The 14,223-nt window shown below is 44.8% G+C and overlaps 1 protein-coding gene across 1 annotated transcript in view; it reads right to left on the bottom strand.

Moving 5' to 3' along the window:
• Positions 1–2,648: 2,648 nt before the first annotated feature.
• The window catches only part of SLC26A8 (solute carrier family 26 member 8), an 84,073-nt gene continuing 72,498 nt past the window's right edge, over positions 2,649–14,223 (bottom strand). Inside the window, exons 17-20 of the mRNA XM_040249835.1 lie at positions 8,726–9,091; positions 5,026–5,080; positions 4,741–4,925; positions 2,649–3,436 (exon numbers count right to left, since the gene is read on the bottom strand). Coding sequence (XP_040105769.1) covers positions 3,017–3,436; positions 4,741–4,925; positions 5,026–5,080; positions 8,726–9,091 — 1,026 coding nt within the window. The 3' untranslated portion in view covers positions 2,649–3,016. The remainder of the gene's footprint in view (positions 3,437–4,740; positions 4,926–5,025; positions 5,081–8,725; positions 9,092–14,223) is intronic.

The following is a 14,223-nucleotide window of genomic DNA, read 5'->3' as shown; positions in this document are numbered from 1 at the left end:
CCACAGCATTCCATCTCTGGCTCCCCAAACGTCATGACCTTCTCACATAGCCGTAACTCAAAGGTCTAAGTGCAAAGTCTCATCTAAACGTCATCTAAATAAGATATGGGTAAAATCAAGTTACAATCCATTGGGCTTGGTGATGTTTAATGGATTTAAAGACAGCTACCTGGGGCCACCTATTTTGACCAATTTTTTTTCCAAACCTCCTTTCCTACAGTTCTATTGATTTCACTTAGTTTTTAATATGTACTAATATAAATCATACCCCTATAACCCATTAACTGTAGAACATAGCCACTTTGAGGTCTTTTTTTTTTCAGTGAAAGTGAAAAAAGTCACTCAGTTGTGTCCAACTCTTTGCGACCCCATGGACTATACAGTCTATGGAATTCTCCAGGCCAGAATACTGGTGTGGGTAGTCTTTCCCTTCTCCAGGGGATCTTCCCAGCCCAGGGATCGAATTGAGGTCTCCTGCATTGCAGGCAGATTCTTCACCAACTGAGCCATCAGGGATTTGTGCTAAAATAATTATACTGTCAGATCTGGCCTATACTAGTTTTTTTGGCTTTAGAATTTTTCTCCAATTTCCCATGAGAGATATAGAATCTGCAATGATGACCATGCAATGAAAAGTGAGCCAACCAATCCAAACCATGGCATTTTGTAAAGTTTGAAATGTCAGAATTTCAGGTGACCTGCATTTTGGAAGAAGACTCAGCCTTTGAATTGTTGCTCAATTTATTCTTTCTTTAATGCTGAACTATTTACAATCAGTTGACCATTTTTATTCTTATTTTGGGTGGGGATGGATGCTCTGGGTTTATAGATAATGTTCTTTAAAGATAGACTGCAGTCCAAGCATCAGGTTGGTCTTTCTGAGGTCATGCATGAAAGTCAATTTTTAGCTATGTTGCAGTTATAACAGAAAGGACCAAAGTCTAAACTCTACCAGTGTCAGAAGCCATTGGTTCTGTGTTGAAAGACCTTCCTCTGATGGAAATGTGGGCATGAAAGGGAGATGGAATGAGAGGGCAGCCATTCACAGAAACTGGGCTCTCCATGCACTTCCTAGTCTCCTGTTTTAAATGTGAAATGTTTTCTTGGTTTTGAAACGTTTCTGTGCCTGTTCCTGCCACAGTTCCATGTTCCTGACAGTCCATGCCTGGTCTGACCCAGTTTCTGGTTGAACCCTTGGGGCCATGGTAATCCCCCTGAGGCTCCACCTGTGGATGTCCCTGAGTGCCCAGCTTCTGTACTTACCCACGGTCACCACTCTTGGTCACTCATCTGCTTCTGCTTTCCTAGCAGTCACTGGGCCCTGCTTTAAGTCTCTTTCTTGTCCATCAGATGCAAGGCCACATGCCATCACCATAGGAAGAGCTTCTTTGACACCCAAGATAGGTGCAGGTCCTCCTGATGTTATGCCCTCTGGGTTTCGGGCATTTTACCTTCAAGGTACTTATCACAATTTATTTTTGTCATCTGTCCTGCTTGTTTTGTGTCTTCAGCACTTGGGATGATGGGTGGCACATAGTAGGAGTTCAGTAAATGTGCTGAGTAAACAGGAACAAACGAAGCTTGTGACTTGGGCTCCCACCTCTTTTAAGGTTGTCTATGATTGTGTATGACCTTGAGCTAGTTACAAAACTTATGTCTTGCTTTATACATGTGTCAAGTAGGGAGAGATATTACTATTTTACTTACCCCACAGTTTGGGGTGCAGTAAATGTCTGCAGAATGAGTAAATGCACCTGCTAGCTCTGTGATAAGAGACACACTTTAACAAGTATTTCTTTCATCTAACTGGTGAGAGACGTTGATTTTCTAAGCAAGGGGAATCTTGTTTACTGAGTGGGAAATAAAATTCAGTATTCCATATGCCTTTGCCTAGGAGATTATATTTCTCTTCAGGTTGTACCTTAATACTAGAATTTTTTAATGGAGGAGGGGAAATTTTCTTTAATGAATTTGGACCAAACTAGTGACTTGATTGACTTTCCCCATTCCTAAGGAGTTTATATCTGTCGCAGATTTAAACTAAATTTGGCCCACTGACAGTACAGATTCTAGGTTGCCTGTATCTTAAAAACCTGTAAGAAAGAAGTAATGGTGAAGGTAATCTGAAGACCATGGGGAGTTGTATAGAGCTAACATTCACATCAGGTGGTCCAGTTTATTGGCCTTCTGAAACTGTCAAGATCCTGACCTTGGAGTGACGGCAAAACTGCTTTCAGCTTAACAGTTCTTTGTACTACAGACCTTCACAGGCTGGCCTAACTTAACCTATTTTCCCCAGTACAGTGGAGATAGTAGAGTGTCAGTCTCTCAGTCGTGTCTGATTCTCTGTCCGTGGAATTCTCCAGCAAGAATCCTGGAGTGGATTGCCATTTCCTACTCCAAGGGGTCTTCCCAACCCAGGAATTAGAACCTGAGTCTCCTGCATTGCAAGTGGATTCTTTCCCATCTGAGCCACTAGGGAAGCCACAGTGGAGATAACTTACATATAAAGGACAGATGCTACGCAGTTTTTCTTTTTATTGCTCCTTTCTTCCCCACGTCTACCTACTTCTGGAATTCTTCCACCTGACATTTTCTTCGGCATATAGAATTCAGAGAAGAGAGAAGATGCAGGAAGGGTCCAGATATAACTAGAGTTATGTATTTTATTTGAGCCTCATCTCTTTGGAGGAAGGGGAACAGAAATGAGGGGGATAAGTTAGAGGTGGTCTGAAAAAAATCTCAAGGGTGAGGGGTATGAAGAAGGTACAAGGGGTATGTTCTTCAGTGGAACATCTGGTGGTGAGATGAAGTGAGCCTGGATAAGGAATTCAGAGATAATTCTTGGTTAGCATTGTGATCTGGGAGTGCAATCCCAGTGCTGAGCAAGGAAGGAGGCCAGCAGGTGGAGGAGTCGCCAAGCAAGTACTGCTAGTTTGTAAGTAGCCTGCATCTCCGGACCAAGTGGCCCCCTTTGGGTGGGGAGGATTTGCCAAGGAAATGTGATGCCTTACTCCTAGATCTCCAAGGCATCCTCACTGGTGTCAGCCTTGGATGTATATGGTTTCACATTTTGATGCTTCCTGTCTACCGACTGTGTCCTAGCCTGAGTGTGAGTTGGGGATCTGGGAATTATAGCCCTAAACAGAGACCAGTACTTCTGCCTAGACTCCTTGTGACTGGCCTCTGGCTCAGGCTCGAGCTCTGTCTCTTGATCCAGCTCAGATTCAGGCTCCAGCTCTGACTCAGGCTCCACCTCACGATCCAGGTGTAGGTCCAGATCCAGCCCATGGTCTTTAGACATCTGTATCGTGGAATACAGATCCAAGTCTGATTCCTCCTCCATCTCTGGGTCTGGGAGTAAGGAGAAGGCTGGACTTTTACTTCTGGGGGCTTCTATAAAACTTCTGCTTGTTTTATGTCTTGATTCTTCTTTCTGAAATACACACAGTTAGATAGGTTAAAACTTCCCAAGTGCATTTAATTTTTGAACAGTCAAGGAATTTCAGAATATAGTAGGACTTAATGGTACCAGAAAGCATGGGTTCCTGGCAAAGTAGAAAATATTTCTGGCCTAAATTTGCTTTTCATCTTCTTGATACTCTCTAGTTTCCCAGTTACTTACTATGCTTCAGGCTCCATTAATCCATAACTTCCAACTTCTCTAGTTTTTCTAAGCCAGCCTGGATTTCATGATCATCCATTGAAACAACAGTGGTCTTGTCAGCATTCCCGAATGTCTTGTCTTCTTGATTTTACTTGTCTTTCCAACCCCCTAATGTATACTATGTCCCCTACATACAAACCTTCAAGTTGCGAGCTTTTGAAGACATGAATGCGCATCTGGTTCCAGCAAGGAACCAAAACCTCTGCCGTCAACGTCAGGCATGAGCAACACTGCAGCTTGCCCTCCATCTCCTATTGCTGGCGATCCTTCAGCTCTACTATCTCTTTTGCCCCCACTCGAGTCAGTAACTCTTACCTGTTCATTCGATGCCAGCCCCTGGCTGCCAGCTGTTGTCCTGTACTAGTGAACTTTTCAAGGTACTGTATTGTAAGACTTAAAATGTTTATTTTTTTGTGTTTGTTTTTATGTGTTATTTGTGTGAAAAGTATTATAAACCTATTACAGTACAGTACTATACAGCCAATTGTGTTAGTTGGGTACCTAGGCTAGCTTTGTGGGACTTATGAACACACTCTTGAAGCAGAACTCATTTGTATGCAGGGGACTTAGTATAATCCCCGGCACTGTGTGTAAGGCCCTTCACGACCTGGACCCTTGCTATCTTCTTTAGCTTTGCGTCTGTCCATAATCCCTACCTTTTGCTCTAGTCATAAATAGACTGCCAGATCTTTACGTCTGCTAGTTTGTCAGTTTTATTATTCATCCCAAGGGTAGGGTAGGGGTATAGCTAAGGGAGATATTTAAAATAGGTATTAATCGGTATGGTACTGGCAGTAACCAAGCTTGCCGTGAAAGGATTCTCGAGGCCCCTTCTGGGTGGGGTAACCCTTCTTCGGTTGGGAAAGGATCCTGAATGACATGCAGATGTCATGGCAGTGTGGGAGCCTGGGGACCAGGTTGACTGCTCTTCACCCACTGGTAAGGGAACCCTTCAGCATCTCACATTCTGGGACAGCCACACTCAAACCTTCCCTGCGCATTGCTCATCTCTCTCTAATAAGATGTTCCTCCTACCTCCCCCCCGCCACCTCCGTTGCCTCACATCATCCAACCTTGTCTGTCTCTGAGATGGTTTCCTGTATGACGGTCTCTGATTCGTTCACACTTAACTCGGAGGACTCTGGCAGCTTCCTTGACAAAGCAAATAGCACAGCATCGTGGAGGGTGAGGAACAGCTGGGCCTTAGTGATGCCAGCGTCAAAGAAATCATTCTTCTCAAGTGACCTGACCACAAAAGCTACAAACCAAACCAGGAACATACACAGGGTCAGACACCCGGGGAGGTGAGGATCCAGGATTCAAAACGCAGCCCTCTGCATGGGAGGAAGGATACTCACAGTGACACCCTGCAATGAGCACCAAGATGTTGGCGTTTTGGAAAGCACTGAACATCTGTGGGGAAAGAGTAAACCAGTGATAGAGGTCTTCACACTCAGAAGAGGACAGGGCCTTTGAATTCACTGAATTTTTAGTCGCTTTGGTCATTCACTTGTCTGGGGTATATGTACCTCATACCCATTCAGCTCTGTAAACATCTGATGAGCAAACTGCAATAGGCCAGGAAATGGCCAAAGTGCCAGGAACACAGAAGAGAATCAGATGGTCTCGTGTGGGGTGGGGAGTGAGAGGGAGGGTTGTCCGTGGTCTGAAGTGGGGAAACAGTTCACATAAAGAGACAGTGTTCAAGTGAAGATGGTGCTAGGCTAGCCATGGGCACAGGCATGACAGGGACACATTGGACAGTCCTCACAAACAACCACAACTTGCTAGTATTGCTTAGTGGTTGACAGAGGTGGCAAGTTGTGGCCCAGAGACGGTCAAGCGACACAGTTGGGAACGGTATTCAGGGACCCTAAGGGTCATATTCAGAACTGCTCTGCAAACCTATATTTGAATTTAGTAAAACATCAGATATTTAACTTCAGATTAATAAACATCAAATACTGACCTCAAGTATACATTTCAGCCCATGCACACACACAAACACACACATACATATGCTCTGGGACTATAAGTCGTAATGTTCAACTCAAAACAAGTCACCACGAACCTTAATACTCTAAGACTCAACAGGTTCTAACCCTGGCGTCTAAGTTGAAGTGTCAAAAGAAACAAAATAGACAGACTCTACTTCTTTCACTACCAGGAAGAAATAAGAAAGTCATTCTTGATCAAATGGTACATCACAAAGTGATCTGGGAAAGAGCCATCATAGACAGACTCTAAATGATAAGCAGCGGGAGACTCAAATCTCATGAATGCAGCTGAGGAATTCCCTGGTGATCCAGTGATTAAAAATCCTCCTTGCAATGCCAGGGATCCTGGGTTTGATCCTTGGTTCACGAAGATCCTACGCGCTGTGGGGCAGCTAAGCCCACGTGCCGCAACTACTGAGCCCAAGCTCCGGAGCCTGTGAGCCGCAACTACTGAAGCCGGGCCGTCCATGCCCTGCAACGAGAAGAGCGATGCGGTGGCTTTTTAGTTCCAGCACTGAAAGTTCTGTGCACTTGCTGAGGCCCTTGCACCTCAATAAAGAGTAGCCCCTGCTCACCACAACTGAAGGAAGCCTAAGCTCAGCAGTAAAGACTCAGTGCAGCCAAAAGTAAACAAATAAATAAAAGTTTTTTTAAAAAAAGAAGCTTAAATGGAGTAATTATCTCTAATAAGACCAACCACTGGGATTTTTCTTAGTGAGTGTAAGTTATCAGTTATGAAGTAAACAAAGCAATAATTTCCTCCAACAAAGCAGTATAGAGCAAAACAAACAGCACAGTGTCAGGGAGGACAAAGAACTGCTGGGCCTTGGTGATGCTAGCATCAAAGAAATCACTCCCCTCAAATGCCCTGACCGAGGAAGCTACAAACCAAACTGGAAACAAACACAGGGTCAGACCCCTGGGGAGTAACTTGCAATTTTTTAAAGTGTGAGAGTGCGGGCTGAGTCTCTGACAGCTGCAAAGTGAAGGTGCCAGACATGACCTGGGGCAGAGAGTCATCAGCATAGGCCAGGTGTGGGAAGGGTCATGCCAAGGACCAGAACATATGGTGCCTCCACATAAATGAAAGATGAGAGAGAGAGGGAGGAGAGGATGGCACAGGTACAGGACAGGAGGAAGAGTGATATAAAGTCAGAGGCTTTAAGTGCCAGTGCTGGACAAGTCCCTTCCTGGCTGTGAGCCCAGGACTCTTAGGGGGAAATATGGCTTGTCTCTCAGGGCTGTTGTGAGAACTAAATGAAACAGTGTATATAAATGTGCTCAACTCACGCTGGCATGTAAGAGACATTCAATAATGTAAGGTCAATGAAATCTAAAGTTACAACTACAGTGTAAGACTGGGAGAAGAGAACATAGCCCAGTACTACAACCTAAAATGGGGAAGTCCCAAAGATAAGATACAATCAACTATATCTGAGTCTACAAACGGAGTTGGGGGGGTTGGGGGGGAGAGGGTCTCATGGATGGGGAAACCCTTAATGTAAACCTCTTCTCAGCCTCTCATTTCATAGATGAGGAAACCAAGACCCAATGCAATTTAATAAGTTACCTTGGGTCCAATGGACAGGGGGTGGCAGTCAAGCCAGGACAGAGCACACATCCACAGACCACTTTCTGCTATGACAAGCTTCCTATTGCCTTAGACCAAAGAGGAGCTGGATTCACTTAAAACAGAATCATATTTGCTTGGGAATAAGAAATAGGATAAAATATTTATAAATATTTTGTTACATAGAATTTGAGCATAAAAGAAGGAAAGTCAGCTGAAGGAGCAGATTTAAAAAAAAAAAAAAAAAGGTGGGTGCAGTCAGAGCCAGGAAACGAATGGATTCAGGATATGTGAAACTGAGCCAGCAGGAGCAATAACGAGAGAGAATGAAAAGAGAAAAGCTGCCTGAGGAAAAGATACTTATGAGATTTTAAAATTGGAATATGATGGCTTTACATTGTTGCATTAGTTTCTGCTGTACAGTGACGTGAATCAGGTATGTGATTCACAGAGGGGTATACATCCCCTCTCTCTTGGACCTCCCTTCTCCTCTCCCTGCACCCCACCCCTCTAGGTCATCACAGGGCTCCGAGCTGAGCTCCCTGTGCTTTACTGGCAGCTTCCCACTAGCAGCTTCCCACAAGCACTATTCTGTGCTTGCTGTGCGCTGTGCTTAGTTGTTTAGTTGTGTCCGACTCTTGCGACCCCATGGACTGTAGCCCGCCAGGCTCCTCTATTCATGGCGATTCTCCAGGCAAGAATACTGGAGTGGGTTGCCATGCCCTTCTCCAGGGGATCTTCCCAACCCAGAGATCAAACCCAGGTATCCTGCACTGCAGGTGGATTGTTTACCATCTGAGCAACCAGGAAAGCCCATTTTGTGCTTATGAGACATTAAACAATAAAAACAGTATGGTTGGTTGTGCCCCTAAACTGTCCATATTTGTACAAGAAGGAGAGAAATGAAAACTGTCTGAGAAACCAGAAGGTGGGAGAGAAATCAGGACTCAGGGAACACTGCTTTTGAAGGAAAAAATCTTTCCTGCCTTTTTCACCCAAAGAGGCAGGCAATGAAGAGGGAACTGGGGAAGATCCTTATGGGTCTGGACGTGGGTACTGGGCTGGGCAACCGCCCACTTGATGTGTCACTTCATCACAACTTCTTCAAACCTCCTGAGTGCCTTTTAGAGCAGCTGAATAGTAAGAATTCTGTGTGAACTTTTTTCTGTAGCATTTGAACCTATTCCTTGAAAATTTTTGTAGCTAACTCCCAGGATGTGCTGAGAGTTGCTGGGCGTGGCACAGATCGTTGTTTCAATGGTGTTAAGAGTTTTCTGATTTTTAGTCCTTGAGAAACAACATGCCATGCTTGGGGAACCAACCCTTGTTTAGTAAATCAGAGTTGCTTCATTTTCTTTTTATTCTGGTTGACCTTAAACTGTCTTTGGTATTCAAGTTTCTAGTGGCCTAGGAATCACAGAGCAGCTGATCAGTGACTAACAGGATTCAGTCAGGGATCAGAGCTCTTGTGAACACCTTCTTAGTACTTACCTGTCTTAATACGACCAAAGCCTGTGCGTCCACAAGATGTACCATGGAGAAGTCCAAGATGATGGTGTGGACGCTGGGTAGAACAGTTGAAGTTGAGTAAGGCAGGAGTTTTGTAGGCCTGACCTGAGTATCAGAAGCCTCAGGGAGTGTGATCGTCATGCTCCTGGAGGGGTCATCAGAAAGCCAAACTTTCTCCACCTCCTCATAGTTTGGGATTCTCTGAGATGAGGAAGATGTTATGTACGGTACTTGGTCTTCAGACATACTGTGGGCTGTGTCCATGTTCTCGAAACGTGAGCAGCGGACCAGGTTAATGAAGGAGGACTCTCGACCCCGTTGAACTTCATATCGTTCTGTGTAAATAACCTGGGACAACAGAGTTAGGGGAGGACTATGATAAGACTCCAATAAGGCTGGAAGTATTTGCCACTATGCTGTTTCTATCTACTAATTCACTTCCCTTGCTCTTGGAAACTTCACAGACCACGCACTATACCTTTCTCCTTAGATATTTCATTGTCACTTCTAGCTTGTGACTAAAACCATGTTGATCTTTTTCTTAATTGGAGGATAATTGCTTTACAATATTATACTGGCTTCTGCCATACAACAACGTGAATCAGCCACAAGTAGTATACACATTGGAGAAGGCAATGGCACCCCACTCCAGTACTCTTGCCTGGAAAATCCCATGGACGGAGGAGCCTGGTAGGCTGTAGTCCATGGGGTCGCTAAGAGTCGGACACGACTGAGCGACTTCACTTTTCACTTTCATGCATTGGAGAAAGAAATGGCAACCCATTCCAGTGTTCTTGCCTGGAGAATCCCAGGGACGGGGGAGCCTGGTGGGAGGCCGTCTATGGGGTCACACAGAGGTGGACACGACTGAAGTGACTTAGCAGCAGCAGCAGTATATACATCCCCTCCCTCTTGAATCTCCCTACCCCCAATCTCTCCCATTCCTCTAGGTTGTCAAAGAGCACACAGTTGAGCTCCCTGTGCTATCCAGCAGCTTCCCATTAGCCATCTGTTTATGCATGGGCTTTCCTGGTGGCTCAGTGGCAAAGAATCTGCCTGCCAAGCAGGAGATGCAAGTTCGATCCCTGGGCTGGGAAGATCCCTTGGAGAAGGGAATGGCTACCCACTCCGGTATTCTTGCCTGGGAAATCCCATGGGCAGAGGAGCCTGATGGGCTACAATCTATGGGGTCACAAGATTCGGACACAACTTAGCTACTAAACGACAACAATGTCTATAAAGCCACACTCATCTTCCCTGATTCTCACCACTCACAGCATCCCCCTCCCCCCACCAACTTCCCCCACATGCCTCAGTGACATTATCATTGTCCTAGTGAGCCAGACTTTAAATCATCTTTGGTTTATTCTTTTCCCTCATCCCTGGGTTCTAATTAGTCTCCAGCACCTACTATAACTTTGAAGTATTGGGTTATAACTGCTTATGGAAAGGTTGAACAAACTTTTTGGCCAAGCCAGTATTTCTTCCATCAGTCCCTTTTCTCAACCCTCCTTTTTTTTATCAGTGAAACTGTTGTCTGTCAAACTTCCTCAAGAATGCAGAAGTTCCTAAAGCATGGCTATATTTACCTTCCACTCCTCTTACCCTCCTAATGGGCCTGAGGTGCTTGGCATTGCTTACGGACAGAACCAAGCCTCAGGAATACAATGGTAAGAAAGAGGTGAATGTTGACTCTGCGGTCATGGTGGCCAGATTCTACCTGGGGAAAGGGCGCATGTCCATTTAAAGGATGAGTAAAAACCTATAAAGGAAATCTTAAAGGAAATCAACCCTGAATACTCACTGGAAGGACTGATGCTGAAGCTAAAGCTCCAATACTTTGGCCCACCTGATGCAAACAGCTGACTCATTGGGGAAAAAACCCTGATGCTTGGAAAGACTGAAGGCAGAAGGAAAAGAGGGCAATAGAAGATGGGATGGTTGGATGGCATCACCAATGCAATGGACATGAACTTGGGCCAACTCCAGGAGATGGTGAGGAACATGAAAGCCTGGTGTGCTGCAGTCCATGGGGTCTTGAAGAGTTGGACACAACTTGGCGACTGAGCAAAAACAGCAACCTATATAGACAAGAACTGGAAGGCATGTGGGAAAATGAAGAATTTGTTTGCTACAGAAGTATACGTTGGGATGATGTTTCTTCAAGAAAAATCTAATAATGCTGCTTGTGAAATAAACTTTAAAAATAGGGAAAAATGCAAAGATAATTATACATGATGGTATATACTGTATTGCTAAAAATGGTGTGGACAAGTGATAATATTACAGTTCAAAGAAGAGAGATGTTCCCCAAGTCTTGACAGTCACTGAGGCCAGGCCTTGGGGGGACAGCTGACGGTAGGGTTCAGTGGTGGGGAGATTCAAGGTTCTCCAGGCAGAATAAACCTCTGAGGGACTTCCTGGGTGGTCCAGTGGCTAAGACTCCACTCTCCCAATGCAGGGACCCTGGGTTCTATCCTTGGTCAGGGAACTAGATCCCACATGCCGCAACTAAGAGTTCGCGTGCTGCAATGAAGACCCAGTGCAGCCAAATAAATACATAAAAATAAATACTAAGAAATAAACCTCTGAGAGCCTCCCCACTTCTCTCCATCTGCTCTACACTCCTTCAAGAGCTTTCACAATCCACTCCCTCTGGGTCTGCCTGAACTTACTGCCCAGGCTAAGCCTCTTACTCTGACGTGCTTGTAATCAGTAGTTCAGTCGTGTCTGACTCTTTGTGATCCTTTGAGATTTTTCAGGCCAAAAAAAAAAAAAAAAAAAAACACCCAAAAATGGAGTGTTTGGGCATCTTCCTGACCCAGAGATCGAACCCATGTCTCCTGCATTTCAGGAGGACTCTTTACTGCTGGGCGTTTTACCCTGACAACCCCGTGCTCACTTTTACCTCAGTGTCTCTGCCCAAGCCTATTCATGGACTGGGAGTCCTCTTTTTTCCTACCTGACATAAATCCAATTTTCTCTCTCCTGCCCGGCTTAAGTCCATTACTATCATGATGTTTCCCTGCCTTTTTGAGTGCATGCCCGTCTTTCTTCACCTGAAGTCTCAGAGTTGTGAGAATATAGACACACAATTTAGAACACAGCAATATGCTGCGTGGTGTGCTTCACCACCCTGTTTTCATCACCACTGCTTTTCGTGCTATCAAGAAAGAAAACACTGCAAATTAAACTATAATATTGCCATTGAGTATATAATACATCTAAATCTCAGAGATGGGAAATAATGTATATTTTTGGATGGATAAAATACAATAATAACCTTAAATGTCACATTAATAGAGTGTTGTCTCTCCAGTCTGTTTCTTTTTTTTGGCCATACGGCACAGCTTGTGGAATCTTAGATCCCTGATCAGGGATTGAACCTGGGCCCACAGCAGTGAAAGCACAGAGTCCTAACCACTGGACTGCTAGGGAATTCCCTCAGTTGACTTAAAATTCCATGAATTGCTTCAAAATAATCCTGTGATTTGGACGGATTATAGGTGGGTAGGGGTATTGATGACATGATTGAATATGATGTGATAAATCTTAAAGTGGTTGGTGGGTACATAGAGGCTCATTATACTTGTTTCTACTTTTGTACCTGTTCAGATTTTTCCATTAAAAACTTTTAAAATAAAGAACAACCCAAATGAACCTTGAGGACATTATGCTAAATGGAATAAGCCAGTTGCAAAAAGATAAATACTGTATGATTCCACTTATATGAAGTATCTGGAATAGTCAAATTCACAGAAGCAGAAAGTCTAATAGTGGTTGCCAGGGGGCTGGAAAGGAGAGGAAATGCCAAGTTGTAGAATGGGTCAGAGTTCCAGCTTTTCGAGATGAAAAAGTTCTGGAGATATATGGTGGTAAAGATTGCACAACAATGTGAATGTATTTAACACTACTGAGCTGTACACTGAAAAATGGTTCAGATGCTAGATTTTATGTTATCTGCTTTATACCACAACTAAGAAGAAAGACCTAGAGGCAGAGACCCCTAAACATTTGGTTTTCTTTTTCATAGTGTCATAGTTCTGGGGTACCTAGTATAAGCCCAACAAATACTAGATGATTGTACCCTACTCTAAAATATATTCTCCGACGCCCTATAAACACTCTCTACCATACTCAGTGCAATGTGGATGCAAAATAAAAATCAGGGACAGTGTTAATTCTACTAGTAGAGTTAGTCCTCTTGGCAGTGAAGTTGGTATTTTCCAGGAGCTCAGGAGAAGTATGCTCCATTCAGCTGTATGGGAATGCGAATGGGCTTCCTGGGGTGGCCCAGTATCCACCTGCCAAAGCAGGAGACGGAGGAGACGTGGGTTCAATTTCCGGAACGGGAAGATCCCCTGGAGAAGGAAATGGCAACCCACTCAAGTACTCTTGCCTAGAATATCCAATGGACAGAGGAGCTTGATGGGCTACAGTCCATGCTGCGTCTCTTACACACACACACACAAGCGCGTGCTCTGTATTTGTTGGTGCCCATGTGAGGAGGGGGATGGGAAATGTGTGTGTGTGCATGTGTGCGTGTGTGTGTAGATACAGCCACTCCAGGGTGTAGGTACACATGAAGTCCTCAAAGACGGAAATGAACAGCCCTGCTCTGGGGAAAGGGAATATTTAGACCAAGTCTGAGTGGGAAATGAATGAGCACTTTAACTCAGTTGCTAGAATAATCTTCTGAAACTTGTCTTCTTCTCCGCCCTCTCCACCACATCATCATTTCCCTGGTCACAGGGTGCTATCAGGAGACCCTGACAGACCCTTGGGAACCCCAGCCAGCTTGACCCTGCCCTTAACCCTGCTGCAAATTAGGAAACAATCTTTCAGTCACTCGTTCTCAGAAATCTACAGCCAGGGAGCTAAGATTAAAGTCAAGGAAAACAGGGACAACCAGGGAACTAGTGACGATCCCAACAAGCAGACTGTGCTCTGAGCTCAGATAAGTCACTGGTCATTGAGAAGGGAGTCAGAACTTGAGACATCTCCTCCCGCCTCCTACTCTCAGGGCAAGATCCTGAAAGGGAACCTCTGTCCCCATTTCTGAGTAGAAACGGAGATTTCTGATTATTCATGGTTCATCTATGAGTTAAAATCCCTGGAGGGGTTTAGATTTTCTTTTCTTTCTTTTTTTAGAAAACTATTAGTGCAGGGCTTCCGTGGTGGTACAGTGGATAAGAATCCGCCTGCCAATGCAGGGGTCACTGGTTCGATCACTGGTCCGGGAAGATCCCACCTGCCACAGGGCAGCTAAGCCCACGCGCCACATCTGCTGAAGCCCGTGTTCCCTAAAGTCTGTGGTGGTGGTGCTGGTTTAGCTGCTAAGCAGTGTCCGACTCTTGCAAGCCCATGGACTGTAGTCCACCAGGCTCCTCTGTCCACGGGATTCTCCAGGCAAGAACACTAGAGTCTGTGCTCCGCAACAAAAGAAATCACTGCAGCGAGAAGCCTGTGCACTAGAGAGT

This window comes from Oryx dammah, unplaced genomic scaffold (genome assembly GCF_014754425.2).
Source record: "Oryx dammah isolate SB20612 unplaced genomic scaffold, SCBI_Odam_1.1 HiC_scaffold_11, whole genome shotgun sequence".
Taxonomy (NCBI): domain Eukaryota; kingdom Metazoa; phylum Chordata; class Mammalia; order Artiodactyla; family Bovidae; genus Oryx; species Oryx dammah.
The sequence above is the reverse complement of the archived record's forward strand: the minus strand, read 5'-3'. Positions and strand labels throughout refer to the sequence as shown.